We start from the raw sequence: 18254 nt of genomic DNA, 5'->3' as shown, positions 1-18254 counted from the left end.
GTAGTAAAAAGGCTTGTTACATAAGACAATTTCTCCATTACTGATTAAAGCCAGCAGATCATCTTTGTTGTTTGCCTAACTTTTGAAAGTTTGCCAGTTTTGCATGTTGAAGGCATTTACACCAGTATACTCAAATGTGAAATTTATATATGAAACTTACTTTAAACAAAATGGATGAGTCTCTTACCTGGTACTTCTTATCTAAGTGCCCAGCTGCTATTTAAAGCTTAGAAATGGAAGAAAATTTCCACATTTTTTTGAGAATACAATGTACTTCATTTTTTTGACCAAAACTTCAATGTTTTAAAATGTTTTTATGTTTTATAGTGTTGCTGGATGAACTCGCATTGGAACCATACATAGATGATGTGAAAGCAGCGTACAACAAAATTGTAGAGAACTACCCTGGCCTGGACAACTCAGAAATTCTTAAAGTTATCAATGAAGTACAACAGGTAGCATAAATTATTTCCTTGCTTTTAGAAGTGATGATTACAAGGATATTTATTCCAATAAGATTTTATACTACAGTCAAACTTGTGCTAGCGACCACCCGTGAATAGCGACCACCTGTCGACAACGACCGGTCTCTGGTTCCCCCTTAGAAAAATGCTCATAAAAAGGCCGTGAATAGCGACCACCTGGTGACCGCGACCAGTGACCGGCCTAATTCATTCCCAAGGGTCATATTTGCCACCGAATAACAACCAAGCTGGACCGTTCCGACGTGAAAATATTTGAAATCCGCCGAATTTTCACGGCTTTCGCATTATAGCAAACATAATAACTACTGCTTGATTGAAAATGTGCAAGTTTGCACCGGCCGGATTTAATACATAGAACATAAAGAAAGCAAGAAGCTGTAAAAAAACTGTTGTGCATATCTTATATCATTGTTGAAATGAATTGTGGGTGGGCATGGGGTTGCAGTTTCAATATAATGAAGGCATTTTACATTTTGATCTCTTTGTTTTGACAGCTGTTGCTGGAGTCAATGGAAAAATCCACCTTCATAGAGAAATACAAGGCTTTGTATAAACGTACAGGGGAACTACTTTCAGAGAAGTTTGATGATGTCATGAACAATGAAGACATTCAAGAGATGAATAAAGCTATCCTTGATCTTTATGAACAGGTATTTTATCATTTTATAGGCTGCTGTATAATCCTTACTTTCAGTACAAGTCGACTGATATATGTGCTGTGAACCCTAGAATAAACACTGCTTGGAACACAAAAATGTGTTTCTCAAACAGAAGATGTTGCCCTGGAAAGGTAGATTTAATTATGTGCCTTTTTAGAGAGGTGTATGTTCCTCTAGAGGTGTCATGAACAGAGGACATCTACATAGTTATCAGTGTTGTCACTGTAATTATTGGCATATTATTTCCTCTTACAGAGTGTCTGTCCTCTGACTCCACTCTATGTTGAAAGGGAGTCAAGTTAAGATATGTGTAAATTTCAATTAAGATAGAGAAAACACTTCTTTGAACACCAGCGTGAGTTTCTCATTGACATATGTTGTAACTTTAACAGTTTCATTTAAAGATAACAGTTCAATACTTCAAATGTCTTGTCTTTAAAGGTTTCCTGGTTATATAAATACACAGAGATCAACATTTCTCTGAGGGAATTGATCCAGAAAGCCCTTGACACCATCAGATCAAAGGTCATGGACGAATTCCATGTGTTACCACTTGGTCTCCTTGACCTTCACAAGTCAAAGGTCATTACATTTGACCTTGAGAATGGAGAAGTTGAATTTGACCTGTATCTGCCCATCCCAATGGATGACTTTGATGCAGTGATGAAATTGACAGCAGATAGGTACATGAGGAAGATGAAAGCTTTGGCTGATAAGTATTTCCCAAGGAGAGATATCTGTCTGTGGGACCTGTATTACAGGCTGCCACATGTGCGTTGGAGCATGAGGAAGGACTTGGTCCCACCATTTGATGGTAAACTATTTTCATTCAATAGAATTACATTAATGAGTAGGGTACCTGCAATTGTACTAATAGATTGTGTTTTGGAATCTGGTTTGTAGCAGATTAGATTAGTTTCAGCAGTTATGACTTCTTTTTCAATTTAAGGCAAGGGAGCAGTTATAAAGATTTTGGCTAGTCATAACACTTTTCTGCAACGTACGAACAGACAAATAGCCTTAAAATAAACTATCTTATAAAATCATTAGACACTAGTTACATATTGCAAAATAATAATTTACGTCCAGGAGCTGAATGGTTGAGGACAATGACTTCCTGCACCATTAAAAGCTGGAGAGTCACCATATCACCCAGTTTGCATTGATAGAACTTAATCTCCAACAGAGGTTAATCTCCAACAAAACAAACTTCATGACCTTGAAGTTGTAAAGTAATTAAATGAAGGTTATCACTTTCGCCATAATAGTTTGGAAGCTGTTCTATTAAATTGTTTGCTGTTTGTATTTCCATATTCTGGTCTTCATATTGCCATATTCCGTTCTTCATATTGCCATATTCTAATCTTCATATTGCCATATTATGTCATGTTGCCATATACATTGTATGTTTTTCATATGTTCATATAATATTCCTCATTTTGCCAAACTATGTTCCCCTTTTTTCATGTTATGTCAGAATGCCGTAATTATTGTCTTCTTCATATTACAGTATTTGGAACTGTTTCTGGCAAGCAGCATTTCACAACATTTGATGGCCACCACTTAGATGTATCAGGACTGTGTAGCTATGTCTTGGCTCAAGATGTCATGAACAATAATTTCTCTGTCGTTCTGAAATACACTGGAGGACCCAAAACTCTTGCCAAAGAATCAATCATCACCATGGTAGCTGGAAAAACTGTAGAAATGTTCCAAAGTTATATGGTATGTTCAGAGTAACATTTAATGAATTTTATGCCATTTTATCAGTACCAGTCAGTTAAAATACATGATTTAATATTATGTTTGAAACTATTCATGATTTTGTGTAAGAAGTTTATTCTGGTTAAGCAGAAGCAGTGCATATTTCACAGTGATATTTTTAAAGTATAAAAAGCGGCTTGCAAGATTCATAGGCTTGCCATTCCAGGCAGCATGACATTAATGTCCAGTTTGAAAAATAAATGAAAGTTTTATTACACAGATATTGCACAATTTTACAAGTGCAATAATATTACTACGTGAAAAATAATTGCATATTTCTTGACACAGAAATTTCTAGATACTGTAACAGTATGTTTATTTCATATTTTTAACATTGATGAATGATAAATATGGTTAGGCAACCAGTATGAAGTAAACCAACTTTGTACAAAAAATATTTATGTCCAGTTCTGAATTATAGAAAGAGTCATTACACTGTACAATGTTTTACTGTTGTAGGTTAAGGTTGATGGTCAGCCTACAGAATTACCTTACCGCTCGGAAAGACTGACAATTTTCAGGTCTGGAAATACTATAACCCTTGACAGTACCATCGGTCTCTCTGTTGTGTCAGATTTCAGCAGCGATTATCACATTGTCGGACTAAGTGGTTGGTACTACGGAAAAGTTGGAGGTCTGCTTGGTAACAATGATAATGAACCAAATAATGATGTTATGTCGCCGGAAGGAGAATCAGGTCTAAGAATTAGAAAGTTCTTGAATTCCTGGGAAGTTGCTAGTTCTTGCAGATCTACCATGGCTTATGTACAAGATGAACCAAAGAGGAAATCGGAAGAATGTGCTGCTGTCTTCAATTCTTCAAGTTCTACACTACGCCCTTGCTTCCTACAGGTAACTTATACATACCTTTCTACACTACCTCCTTGCTTCCTACAGGTAACTTATATATACCTTTCTACACTACGCTCTTGCTTCCTACAGGTAACTTATACATACCTTTCTACACTACGCCCTTGCTTCCTACAGGTAACTTATATATACCTTTCTACACTACGCCCTTGCTTCCTACAGGTAACTTATACATACTCTCTACATACCTTTCTACACTACCTCCTTGCTTCCTACAGGTAACTTATATATACCTTTCTACACTACGCTCTTGCTTCCTACAGGTAACTTATATATACCTTTCTACACTACCTCCTTGCTTCCTACAGGTAACTTATACATACCTTTCTACACTACGCCCTTGCTTCCTACAGGTAACTTATACATACCTTTCTACACTACGCCCTTGCTTCCTACAGGTAACTTATACATTCTACATACCTTTCTACACTACCTCCTTGCTTCCTACAGGTAACTTATACATACCTTTCTACACTACGCCCTTGCTTCCTACAGGTAACTTAAACATGCCTTTCTACACTATGCCCTTGCTTCCTACAGGTAACTTATACATGCCTTTCTACACTACGCCCTTGCTTCCTACAGGTAACTTATACATGCCTTTCTACACTACGCCCTTGCTTCCTGCAGGTAACTTATACATACCTTTCTACTCTACACCCTTGCTTCCTGCAGGTAACTTACACATACCTTTCTACACTACGCCCTTGCTTCCTACAGGTAACTTACACAGATCTTTCTACACTACGCCCTTACTTCCTACAGGTAACTTATACATAACTTTCTACACTACCTTCTTGCTTCCTACAGGTAACTTATACATAACTTTCTACACTACCTTCTTGCTTCCTACAGGTAACTTATACATACCTTTCTACACTACGCCCTTGCTTCCTACAGGTAACTTACATATACTTCCGTCAGACAACAGAGAGGTTGAGAAATCCTTGTGTATAGTAAAAATAATTTGTCAAATGAAATATCCTGGCTGCTCACTGCATATGAATGTTCAGTCTTTGTTTTAGGCCACAAAACAAGGTTTTGCAAGTAAATTTGAAACATACCAGTTAAAGTTAGGAGCTCAAAATTTTAACACCAATCCTGAGTTAGCTAGTTCAACATTACATGGATACACAGACTAACAAATGAAGTGAAGGATATTTCTAAAGAAAATTTTAATTTGAGTGATTGGTTACAGTTTACTGAGTAAAGTTATTTTAAAGGTAGAGCACCATAACATCCTGAGGAAAAGTGCTTTGACTGAATTTAAACATGCTATGAAAATAATTTTGTGATTTACATAGGTGTTACCAGACATGTACCAGCACAGCTGTAACATTGAACCCTCAGCATTGTGTGATATTGCAACTTTATATACGGAAACCTGTGATAGACATGGAGTCACAGTCACTCTCCCAAACTCCTGTGGTAAGTTGTTGAAGACTTGAAGACAAATCTCCAAGTAGCCTCCATGGTTAACTCCACTGAATTTCAAACACTTGTCCCTCACCAATGTGGGTTCAAGCCACGCTCACTTCTTTATGTGAGGAAGCCATCCAGCTGGCTTATGGAAGGTTACCTTGGTGGTTCTACCCAGGTGCTTGCCAGAGATGAAATGATGCACAGAGGGGCACCTCGGGTCTTCCTTCACCATCAAAAGCTAGAAAGTCTCCATATGACCAAAAATTGTGTTAGTGTGACATTAAACCTAACAAAAGGGAAAAATAAAAAATGTACAAAACTCTAAAAGAATATTTATTACCAGAAAAGAAAGAAGTTTTGTGTGTGCTTTATTTTGGCTAATGATTCTGAATATTCTAATTGAAATTTCTAATGCCCCCATGGATATTTTAAGCAATATCTTTCAAAAGTTTAAAAGTACAGTTATCAGATTTCTTGTACATTTAGAAAAATATGTGTTGTTGATAACGCATTAAAATTTCAAGAAAACTGATTTTTGAAAAATCTTCATTTCATTTATTTAACAAGTTCTACCCATTTTTGAAAAGTCAGGAAATACACATACAAGTTGTATTTTTATAAAATGAACAATTATTATTCATAAGGTACAGAAATATAGATACCGGTATTAACTTTTCACTTGTATATGGAAAGTGAGTACTCATGTCATGTGTAGGTGTGGTTGTGACCCAGTGGAGGCTCAAACCAATGACCTCCTTATTTTGCCCATCTTTATAGTTAAATTCAAGATCATCTGGAAACAGGTCTGCATTTCAGTAGTTTCAAGAAATCATTGATCGTCAAAACTAAATACCTGCCTCACTATGTATTTCTGTGTAATTGTAAACTTTTGATTATTGATCACATTAAGTCTAGGTAAGACTTTTTATGCCCCCGAAGGGAGGCATATAGTTTTTGAACCGTCTGTCCGCAATTTTCGTGTCCGGTCCATATCTTTGTCATCCATGGATGGATTTTCAAATAACTTGGCATGAATGTGTACCACAGTAAGACGACGTGTCGCTCGCAAGACCCAGGTCCGTAGCTCAAAGGTCAAGGTCACACTTAGACGTTAAAGGTAATTTTTCATGATAGTGCATTGATGGGCGTGTCCGGTCCATATCTTTGTCATCCATGGATGGATTTTCAAGTAACTATGCATAAATATGTGGCACAGTAAGACGACGTGTTTTGCACAAGACCCAGGTCTGTAGCTCAAAGGTCAAGGTCACACTTAGACGTTAAAGGTCATATTTCATTATAGTGCATTGATGGGCGTGTCCGGTCCATATCTTTGTCATTCATGCATGGATTTTAAAATTATTGGGCATGAAAGTGTACCACAGTAAGACGACGTGTCGCACGCAAGACCCAGGTCCGTAGCTCAAAAGTCAAGGTCACACTTAGACGTTAAAGGTCATATTTCATGATAGTGCAATGATGGGCATGTCCGGTCCATACCTTTGTCATTCATGCATGGATTTTAAAATAACTACGCATGAATGTGTGACACAGTAAGACGACATGTCGCGCGCAAGACCCAGGTCCGTAGGTCAAAGGTCCTAAACTCTAACATCGGCCATAACTATTCATTCAAAGTGCCATCAGGGGCATGTGTCATCTTATGGAGATAGCTCTTGTTGTAAACAACATTGCTGGTGATGCAGTCATTCTTACATTTATTTGGAAAAACTGTCATAATTTAATTGAAGTATCTTGATATTAAATTATAGAATGTAAATTATTCTTTTACAAAGATACAAAATGAAATACAGTTCAACTTAGGTATGGGAAACTTTGATGATCATAAAGTTTCTGATGTGAACAGCAATATTTAAATCCTGGACTTATATAGTAGCCTTGTTTAGATTATAATACTGTGAAATCTTAAATTTTTGTTGGTATGAAATTTGGCCAGAATGACTTTGTCTTAGGGGTATAAATTGCTGTTTTTTTTACACAGTATGTAAAATAAACAAAATTTTCAGTTGAAATTAGAGATTCAAACCATGTTGTTTGTTTCAGTAAAATGTCAGACACATGATTCCCAGGAATACAATTCAGAGGAATCTGTGCGGTATGAACAAGCTACAACCAAACAGCTACAGAACTCAATGGATGTTGTTTTTGTGGTTGAGGAACGCCAGTGTAATCGTGACATCACCGCCAAACTTAAGAATGTCATCTATAGACTTGAACAATCAATCACTAAGTCAGGTAGGTATGAAAGAATGGCACTATATTTAATGCTGCCATGATAGACTTGAGAGACTTGAATGAGTAAAACAGTACTTCAAGTTAAACATGGTACAAAAGATGTTATAGTTCAAGAATATTCCGTAAGTTCTTTTGTATGCCAGGTGTAGAAACATAGGCCTACAGTCTTATATTAACTTCATGTGAGGAAGCCCTCCAGCTGGCTTATGGAAGGTCGATGGTTCTACCCAGGTGCCCGCCGTTGATAAAGTAATGGGCTGGTTCAATCTTAGAGCTTTTGGTTTTAGTGTAATGTTTTAACGTTTTGTCAAAAATCAGCTGTTTCACTTTTTTTAGCCCAAAGACTTTCAAGAAACAGTAGGGCTGACAAATATGCATTGTGAAACTGATTTTTACCATTATGCAAGAACATATTGTTTTGCTTTAAGCAGAAACTGATATTTGTTTACTTTATGCAAGATCTTGTATTTCTACTGTATGTAGGCTCCTCAAATAACCAGTACAGTCTAGTTGGGTATGCTGGTAGCATGGTAGACTCACACACAATGGAGGGACAGCTCTTCAATGATGCCACAAAGTTTGCAATGGGACTTGAAAACCTGCGCTTCAACAATCTTGGTCCCTACACTGACCCCTTATCAGCGTTGAAGTATGCCAGCAACCTTCCATTTAGAACAGCAGTCAAGAAAACTGTGATACTTGTTAGGTATGTGATACTTCTAGAATGTCTCATAAACAGTTGCAAAACAAAAGAAAACTTCCAATGGTATAATCTGGTAACTCATAGTTCAAAACAGAAACAGTTCTTGTAATGGTCATTATCAAGATAGTGTTTATTTATTGTTGAGTTACCTCTACTGAAAGGGCCAGCTGTTTTGAACTATGAGACACCTTTTCTATGAGCACATTTACCTCATGAAGCATTTCATTTAGCCAGGCACAGGCAGGAAGACTTATCGGTAACCATTCTTTAGCTGGGGACTCTCCATCTGGCTGTATTGAAATGATCCCAGTGAAAATCAAACCTTTGACTCCTATTCCTGTGGCAGATGCCTTGACTACTAAGCTTAGATGTATGCTATGTGAAAGTATTATATGACATGATGCCATGTTTAGTATCAGGAAATACAATAAAGAGAGAACAGGAGGCTACTAGCAGGTTTTTGATCACAAGCTTAGCTAAAAGTTATTGCTTGACACTATTGCACTTATATTTATTAATTTCAGGCCTGGGATTTTTCAGGACTGGTCCTGATCTCAGGCTTTTGGTTGCCAGATTTTCCATAGATAACTTTATTGAAAATGGTGATTTCAGGCTTGAGAAAATAGATTTTCAGGCTTTTGATTTCTGACTGAATCCCAGGCCGAATATCACTTGGACAAATAGTATTCAGGCCTGGGATTTTTCAGTACTGTTCCTGATTGAAGGCTTTTCCATGTTGAATTTTATTGTAAGAGGATAATTCTGACAACACGTTTCCAAGCTTCTCATGTCTAGCAGATTCCCAGGTCAAAAATGTGTTACACTCACAGTATTGCACTTATAGTATTCTAAATACAGTATTGACATACTGCAATACCTTCACATTTTCAGTTGCTCACCGTGCTCAGAGGCAAAGGGCTACAGTTTTAGTAAACTGTCTTCCGAGTTACAGACATTAGATATATCTCTACATGTTCTCAGGCAGAGCGGGTTCCAGCTGAAAACTAACAGAAGCCCAAAATCACAGATATTTGGTAAGAATTTTATTTAAGAGTAATGGTAATGTAAAAAAGAGGCATTGAAGCTTTACGCAAGAAGTCATGGTTCAGAATATTTGAGGTTGTCTCCTTGCAGATTTTCTTGTTGAATTGATATAGTGTATGAACACTTCAAACTTATGACAGCAAAAACAATACTTAACATTTAATCATTTATATGCCTCTAGTTCCGAAAACCTGTGAGGCATATGAACTATCAGTCCATTACATTTGTGTAGTCAGCTACTACATTTTTCTTGTTTGACATCATCAGCGTAAGTGGACTTGTCAAGGTCAAATGTGGAAGAAATCTAAGTGCTCACTAAGACCTTTATTCACATTCGCCCCTCTAATTATATTATTATGCAATATTTTGTGAAGTTTTATACCTTATTTTTTATTTGTTCGTGATACTTCAGATAGTTTTTATTCTATATCAAGCATTTTCATGGAGACATATGTCAAACAGTGTTGGCATCAGTGTTGTTATTTAACCTTTAGCCTGCTGGCAGCAAGTGATTATGCCTTTGCGACCAGCGCAGACCAAGATCAGCCTGTGCATCTGTGCCGGCTGATCATGGTCTGCACTGTTCGCTATTCAGTCAGTAAATTTTCAATGAATACCTCTTTTGATAATAAATGACATTGCCCAAATTGAATGATTGATGGACTAGTCCATTTCAGAAATTTAGCAGGCTAAAGGTTAAGAGCTTCTGTCATCTATCCCCTAGTGTTTATCAATATATGATTAAATATTATTTCTTGGATTTCAGGTGTAGATATAGACGAGGCATACATTGGTCAGAAGAGAGAAGATGGTGATTTATTTTCCGATCTCGACATTCCACAAGATTACTGCTCCTCTCTTGCTCTCAACTCAAATGGTTCCATCTTTGACTCTGGTCACCTGTTTGTGGGTAGCGTTAGGCAGCAACGTCGCTTTATTGACAGCTTCAGCGACCGTGTCCAGCAGAAAGATTCCAGCTGTCAGATATGCAGCTGTGAGTTAGACCAGTCAGGGACTCCGCGATCTGTGTGTAGACGATGTGACAGACAACCCCTCTACTACAAGGTATCACTTATAATTAAATATTTCTCCAGAAGTTCTTAGTGATTTATATTTTGGATTTAATTATCCAAAGTAGAACAGTTTCATCTGAAAAGTACTACATTCAAACTTTATTTGACCTTTATGGAATCAGAACTTTGAAATGAAAGGAACATTATTAGAAATTCTAAATTCAGTTAATTGTCTAATTTAATGTCAGATGTTTAAGAAAGGTTCAAATGTCGAGTATAGAATATATATAAAGAAAAAAAGAAATGAGCTGCACCGTGAGAAAACCAACATAGTGCATTTGCGACAGCATGGATCCAGACCAGCCTGCGCATCCGCGCAGTCTGGTCAGGATCCATGCTGTTCGCTTCAGTTGGATCCATGTAAGTCGCAAACGCACTATGTTGGTTTTCTCATGGCGCGGCTCAATTATTTTTGTAGCCTCAGTAACTTGTCTCGGTTGTGCAGCAGTTAGGATATTAAGATTTTTCCTTTTCCATATATTGTATGACTGGAACCTTTACGTTGATGTTTGGTCTTTCTTGGTCAGTCTTTTAGAAGTTAAACCATTTATTCTTAAGAGATCATTTCTTTTTGTTGTCTCAGAAATTACACTTTTTCAGAATGGAATAATTTATTCTGCATTTATCATTTTAGAAACTGCTGCACTGAGGCTAATAATTTCTGCCATTCAGAAATGGTTCTTGTGTTTGTGTTTTGCGAATACAAGTACAAAATGTTATTTTTTAAGGTATTGTGAATATTTTAAACAAGAAAAAATTTCATTTTGAATTTCAGCCATTTACAAATGTGGTTCAGAAAGCTGTAGAATACAAGAACACATTTTCACAAAAAATACAGGTACTGTTTTACTTTTTTCTTCTTCTTTTTTAAGAAATTGAACTTTTTCTTTAAATTTGTGTTAACTTGTTTTTATCTGTCAAAGTAATGTATTGCTTTCTAGTTTAAGCAAATGGTATTTCAGCGGTGAAAAAAATTCAGGAAAATGTTTTAAAAAAGTATATGTGGGTGATGTGTTTTAAATGCATTTTCTTTCAGTTAAAAATAGGGGCCTCCATGGCCGAATGGTTAAGGTCGCTGACTTCAATTCACTTGTCCCTCATCAATGTGGGTTCGTTCGAGTCTCACTCGGGGCATTGAATTCTTCATGTGAGGAAGCCATCCAGCTGGCTTATGGAAGGTCGGTGGTTCTACCCAGGTACCTGCTCATGATGAAATAATGCACAGAGGGGCACCTGGGGTCTTCCTCCACCATTAAAGCTGGCTAGTCGCCATATGACCTACAATTGTGCCGGTGCGATGTTAAACCCAACGAAATAAATAAACAAAATCAGTCAAAAGTAAAGAATTTACAGTAAAGCACAGCTCAGTAAATAAATGTTTTGTAAAACAGTTCAGTTTTTATATTTGTTTAAATAATCTACATTTCAGTCACTGCTTTTCTAAGAGGGCAGCTCAACAGGAACTATCACACAGAATTTGATGAACTTCAGACCACATTATGTAGAATTCTAGTCAAGTTTTCCTTCGGAAAGTGCCTTAAAATTCATTATGCTGTTGTAAGCAACAAATTAAAAAACAATGTTAAGTTTATTGTGTTATAGATATGGATTACAATGTGTGATTTGCTGACATTTCCTTACAAGATGCAGTGAGCTGTTTAAAAATTATGAACAAAAACTTCCATATTTTATAGTATTATAACTATATGTATTGTTTTGTAATGCCTGTAATTTTATTTTCTTATTTTGTTTACTTGATATTGTTCTTCATTGATATGTGCAATTTATGGTTAGAAAAAGTGTATTTCTTAGAGTCAAATTTCTGTAAAATGCCTTCTTTAGGTGTACATTTCTTTTGCTAGAAATATGAAGATACAATAGAGTTGTGTATACAATTAAATTAGGAATATTTGTGAGAGATTTTTTTTGCTAATTTCGCATTTTCGATTATTTCGCTAAAAATTACTCTTCACAAAAATGTGAATTTTTATCACTTTTATGGGAAAAATTTACATCTTATGTGCAGGTTAATCCTCACATTATGTAGTGATCTTTTAATTTTGGGAAATCTTGATCACACAAAATCATCTGGTATTACAGGACTGTATATTTGTATTTTGGCTTATATAAGAAAAACATTATAAAATATTATTGCTTTGAAATGCGTACAATTGATTTTGTTTTAGTGATATATAGCATAATTAGAATTTTTTTGTTTGTTTGATGTTATTGTTTCCAATGTTGCTTGTGTTATATTGTTTAGTATGTCAAACTATCAGGGGAATTATACATATAGTATCTGGGGATAATAAATACAGAATTTTAATTCAGCTCGTACTCATTTCAGATGACAATGCAATATTTATTTCTTTTAAACTGAAAAGTTATGGGGTTTTTGAAGACTTTTCAATCATTTCTAGCTCATTTGATCAGAAAAGTAATGTAAAAGTAATTCATTATCAAAAAGGATTGTTAAAACATAGCTCTTTTATATTTTATAAAAATGTGTTCAGTATAATTTTTTGTGCTTTATAGATATATATAGCATCAGCTGTACCAATGTACAGTAAATGTTCATGATTATATAGCAATTGTAAGAACATACTGTATTGACTGGTTTGAGAGAGATAGTTGAATGTGTCTTCCTTTGTATGCCACGATACTGAATCACTAATGACATAGAAAATAGATTTGTAGAAAAAAAACGTACAATTAATGATAGATTTTGTAATTTGATTCCAATGATTTTTTTTCATTTGACTGACAAAATTTATAAATTTTCTTAAAATCTAGTTTGATCAGTACAATCAAATTTCATGTTCAAGCTAACTTTCATCTTTATTTATTACCCATGTCATTGCAAAAAATTAAGATTTCAATACTTTTCTGATTCCTAACTTGTTGTATACAAAAGAATTAAAGTCTTTCATTATAATTTGAAGGATGAGAGATTCTGTGAAGAGAAAGTTTATTGTTTTTTAATTAAATGTGCATGTATGTATTTGATTAAACAAGATATTGAGTTAATATAATAAGTGTTTTGTGTTTTTTTTTTCTAAGAAATTTGTGTATGAGATTGTAAAGATGTTTGTCTATGTAAAGATGAAGATTCCAATGAAACTTTATGCAGCATGATGAGATGTTTTGTCAAGGTCACAGGCAATGACCTTAGCTTGAATCCTGCCTCACAGGCAAAGATCATAGCTCAAATCCTGCCACACAGGCAAAGATCATAGCTTGAATCCTGCCTCACAGGCAAAGATCATAGCTTGAATCCTTCCTCACAGGCAAAGACCATAGCTTGAGTCCTGCCTCACAAAGACCTTAGCTTGAATCCTGCCTCACAGGCAAAGACCATAGCTTGAATCCTGCCTCACAGGCAAAGACCTTAGCTTGAATCCTGCCTCACCATTTCAATTTCAAACTTAGCTGAGGCTGAAATGAACATAGTGCCTGTTTGTCTATCAGTCTAACATGTAGTAAAGCTTGTGTCACAGTACTGGCTTTCGGTAGAATATGAGTAAGGCAGCTATTGGTCTAGTTACAACAACACTCTTACTGTAAGTGAGGGTCCTTTGGTGAAGCCCAAGACTGCATATTTTTCTCACACTGTGACTCTTGAACCTGTGTGAAGGCCAGCACAAGCCTGATAAAATATTACAATTATCTAGGTTAGATCTTAACTTGCATCATTATGACACATTTTTCTAATTTAATATGTCACTTGTCAACAGAACACCATTCCACAAGAAATAACTGCAGCAAATTTTGCTAAAGAAGTAATAAAGGAATTTAGATATCTATACCAAAAATTAATTTTCTTTGTAAGTGAGACATCTGTAAATGAAACAAAGAAGTTCAGCATGTATGGGCTGATTAAATATTTCTAGCCAATAGGCCACCAGTAACCCCTCTCCCACTATAGGAAATTTCTACCAAAAAAATGCTGAAAGTACTTTGTCTTTGGGACAGCTTCCTGTTTTCTAAGATGTAGACCTTGTGGCATTTGTCCATAACAGTCATTTTTTACGTTACCTCTAAATATACATTATCATTTCTTGGAATTTAGGACGCTTGCATGGAAGTCATGGTTTAAGATGTATTTTTGGTTGCTTAAGGCAAGGTCAAGATCATCATTACTAAAAATAGAAAAGTGATTTTCTCACTATAACTTAGAAATGAAGTAAGCACACCAAACCTGGTAAATTGTAGCTTTCATACAGACATTTTTTGTTTCGTTTTTGGTAGCTTAGGTCAATGTCATTGTTACTAAATATAGAAAAATGTTTTTTGATCAATAATTTAAATTGAAATTGCTTTCAAGAAGACTGAAATTCAATTGCATTTTAGTGCTGTTTGTAGGCAGAGAATGCTTCTTCAAGGATGAAACTTTTAACCCGTTAAGCGGGGTATACCAATTCACTGAACAAGCCATCGCAAAGAAATGTTTGTATTACCTTAGGTAACCTGAAAAAAGAAGAAAAAAAAGCAAATATACAATAAGAATTTTGGCGGGAAAAACACTTGCGTTTCATGCTGGACAATTTCCCACACAACCGGAAACGTCCGCAAATGTCAAGCGATGAGAGCAATATATCCGACATAAATACAAGCTGATACTACTGAGTGAAAATCTGGAGCATGTTTATCTTTTGTATCCCAACTAATAGGATAGTTCGTCATAAACGGTGTACAGCATTTCGACGTTCCCGTAAGTATACGTAAGTGTGAAACGATACAAAGACTAAAAAGCTGTTTATTTCTCATCGGAAGTGTGCATAGCCACAAAATCCAAATATGGCAAATCATTTCTTTATCCAGATATACACTTTTTGGTATTGTTTTAAGTAAACTACACTTTATTGTAGTAGTAAGATACATGTGCAGTAAGTGGGGTGGGGGGGGGGGGGGGGGGAGCTGATCTGTAACCGAGTAGTTAAGGTCGCTGGCTTTCAATCACTTGCCCCTCACCGATGTGGGCTCGTAACCTCGCTGGGGTGCACAATTCTAAATTTGAGGAAGTCATCCAGCCGGCTTACAGAAAGACGATATTTCTACTAAGAAAGCCCGTCCTGGATGGGCACCCGGAGACCTTCTCCACTGACAAAAGCGCTATATGACGTAAATTGTGTCAATGTAACTCTTAACTCCTCCCCTTTACTCTTCCCTCACCCCTAAACACTTGCGTACCCACCAGCTCTTGTTAACCATAATGATATTTAGACGTATATGATTTTAAATGTCCGGATAAAATGAGTCATACTGCAAACATCGGTCTAAATATGAAAATTCGACCACAAACCGTCCTTGCGCCTTTTTTGAAAAAAAAAGTGCTGTGAAAAATTGTTTGTTAAACACATTTTTTAAACGAATAAAGGAAGGTATTACCACACTGACGCGTTGGAGGTGAAGACTGCATCTGTCAAGCCCGTACATATCCTCACGAAAATCCATGGACAGTCAAAAAGAAACTTCTTTCTTTCCGTTTAAAGTAGTCTGTTTCAATCTTCTGTTAAAAATCTTGCCATTACGACTGTCTATATTTTCTAATAATTAATGCCTAAAAAGTGTCGGTGTTACTTACCAATCTGTAGTGGGTCCCATGTTCGTATGCCTATCGCGGCAACAAGAGTGTAACAGTTCAGTGCACCGCTAAAAGTTAATGCCGTTAGACGCTAGTTCTTGCAATTTTCATTGTAGTGTGTCCTTGTCACGATTGTCTGGGTGCAGCAGGGGTGGGGGTGGGGGGGGGGGGGGGGGGGGGGGGGGGCTAGAAAATAGGGCCGTGCATTTATGATAGCAGTATAAAGCGACGGTAAATAACTTCTACATTTTCTGCCCATTCATTTGTTGTTACGAATGTGTTCATATTCCATAAATAAGAATTTTAATGAAATTTTAGACACTATACTGTCATTGCATTTATCTATTTATTTTCATATATTTATATACCGTTTTTAGTGTAATGGTCTCTTTAATTTGACACATTGTTTCATGTTTCTTGGGAAAAAAAAGCAAAGAAAAATTATACAATACGTGGAAATAGCTGACATAGAGAAAACGTGTTCAGCGGATCCTAAAGTAAGTAACCATATAAAGTAAAGGCTTAAAAAGAATTTAAAAATGTTTGTTGAGAGCATCTTAGTCTCATAAAGCAAGGCCTGCTATTTTGCAATACCTTTGAAATATTTTAAAATTTCGTATAGGCCTATTTACGAATTTCGGAAATGTGTTGTGTTACAAATACACGTGGTTTCGAATCGGACGATATATTTCTTTTCTGGTCTACACAGAAAAACAAGTTTGCTGAATACCGTTATGAACAGGTTGGTCAATCAGATTATGTTTAAGTTCCGGTTGATTGGCCAATGCTTATCACCTAAGTGTATCTGCCACCCGAATTGTTACATGATCCGCATATCTACATTTCAAACGAATCAAATAGTTTCTTAAACTGTTACACATCTTTTGCTGAGCATTTGTATGAACGCGACACTGGTACACTAAGAGGTGCACTGGCTCGAGGGTGAGGGAGGGGAGCGATGTTTCAGCTGCTTGCACAGACAAATTCTCTCTGCTGAAACGTTTTCAAGAAAGATAATCGGTCAAATCCTCTGCGTTTTATGGGCCATTTTCTGCCCACTGTATTCTTTGTAAAACTCCAGAACACATCGTTGCCTCTTCAAGGCTATAACAATGAAAAACAATCTAATCACTGATATGAGTAGCACATCTTCCATGAAATACATTACTATAATATTATGTTAGTGACAGTGTGCCTGGACAGTTGCAGAGAATTAGAAAATTCTTACATATATTTTTAGTCTGTTATCAGATACCATGTCACATATACAAAATACAATTAAAATTCTTTCAGATGACACATTTTATTATAGAAAAAAAAGGCGGAGTTGAACGTTTGAGATACGGAAAAAAATCTTGCAAATTGAATTCCATAATATTCAACTATTTAGTCTGTTATAGAGATATCGTGAGTACGACTACTAATATTTGGGAAACAACTATACCTCAGGGCTTAACTGAGCTCTGTGCGACCTCACATGATGTTACTAGAGTATGGGAAACAACTATACCTCAGGGCTTAACTGAGCTCTGTGCGACCTCACATGATGTTACTCGAGGAATAAATCATGTATACATTTAGCTTACTTTGAACAGTCCAATGTATTTTATAACCAGACGGTTACTACATAAATTTACAGAGTTTTCCCCTTCCATCACATTAATTAATTTGATACACTGCTGAATAGTTTAAAAGAAACAGATCTTTAAAACTACAAAGTCGCAATGTTTTAGTGTCGCATCACAACGCTCAACTACATCTATTCGGATGAAAAATGCACGTTTTTCTCATGATGACACAATCGCATCCAACGGAGTGTGCCATAAAGTCCATCGGGGATTGATTCACATATATACAGTTTCGTCATAGGAAATTAATTTGGACTGTGAATATTTTTTCCTGATGAAAACGATCAGCTTGAATGCAGTCAATGAAGAAAATGCGGGCTAGACTGTTTTACCATTGAATGCTCATAATGGGAATGTTTTCGTTATTGACTGAATTCAAATTACCATTGAAGTTTATTTTAGTTGCCGAATTTACGATAGAGACACACTTTTGTAGTAATGTATCGGACGTTATGTTACTTTTTTACGCTAAAATTGACGTCACGACGTTCTCTGAACGATCCACCCATAAACCGTTGTTTATCATAGAATACACAACGCTTTATCTCCTTTTTTAACTGAAAGAACAAATCGAGCCAGATTAGAATTTAAATTTTCAGTTTATACATGGTAAATGTATTCAATGTTATTCATAATTAAGACAACTGTAGAAAAAGAAATGTAGAGTTTTCAAGATATGCAGGGCAATACATTGTTTCTGAAATCAGGATTCAAATGTGAAATAGTCCTGTGTTCTTTTCGAGGTTCTCATGTTTCGGTTGAAATG

The 18254-nt window shown here is 36.0% G+C and overlaps 1 protein-coding gene across 1 annotated transcript in view; it reads left to right on the top strand.

Annotated features, from left to right (window-relative positions):
- Positions 1-13311, top strand: part of LOC123525831 (apolipophorins-like) — a 68801-nt gene extending 55490 nt beyond the window's left edge. Inside the window, exons 32-43 of the mRNA XM_053538198.1 lie at positions 328-455; positions 980-1135; positions 1586-1958; positions 2655-2869; positions 3368-3760; positions 5083-5206; positions 7265-7456; positions 7940-8162; positions 9051-9193; positions 9970-10268; positions 11052-11114; positions 11706-13311. Coding sequence (XP_053394173.1) covers positions 328-455; positions 980-1135; positions 1586-1958; positions 2655-2869; positions 3368-3760; positions 5083-5206; positions 7265-7456; positions 7940-8162; positions 9051-9193; positions 9970-10268; positions 11052-11114; positions 11706-11720 — 2324 coding nt within the window. The 3' untranslated portion in view covers positions 11721-13311. The remainder of the gene's footprint in view (positions 1-327; positions 456-979; positions 1136-1585; positions 1959-2654; positions 2870-3367; positions 3761-5082; positions 5207-7264; positions 7457-7939; positions 8163-9050; positions 9194-9969; positions 10269-11051; positions 11115-11705) is intronic.
- Positions 13312-18254: the final 4943 nt, after the last annotated feature.

Source organism: Mercenaria mercenaria, chromosome 3 (assembly GCF_021730395.1).
Source record: "Mercenaria mercenaria strain notata chromosome 3, MADL_Memer_1, whole genome shotgun sequence".
Taxonomy (NCBI): Eukaryota; Metazoa; Mollusca; class Bivalvia; order Venerida; family Veneridae; genus Mercenaria; species Mercenaria mercenaria.
The sequence above is the reverse complement of the archived record's forward strand: the minus strand, read 5'-3'. Positions and strand labels throughout refer to the sequence as shown.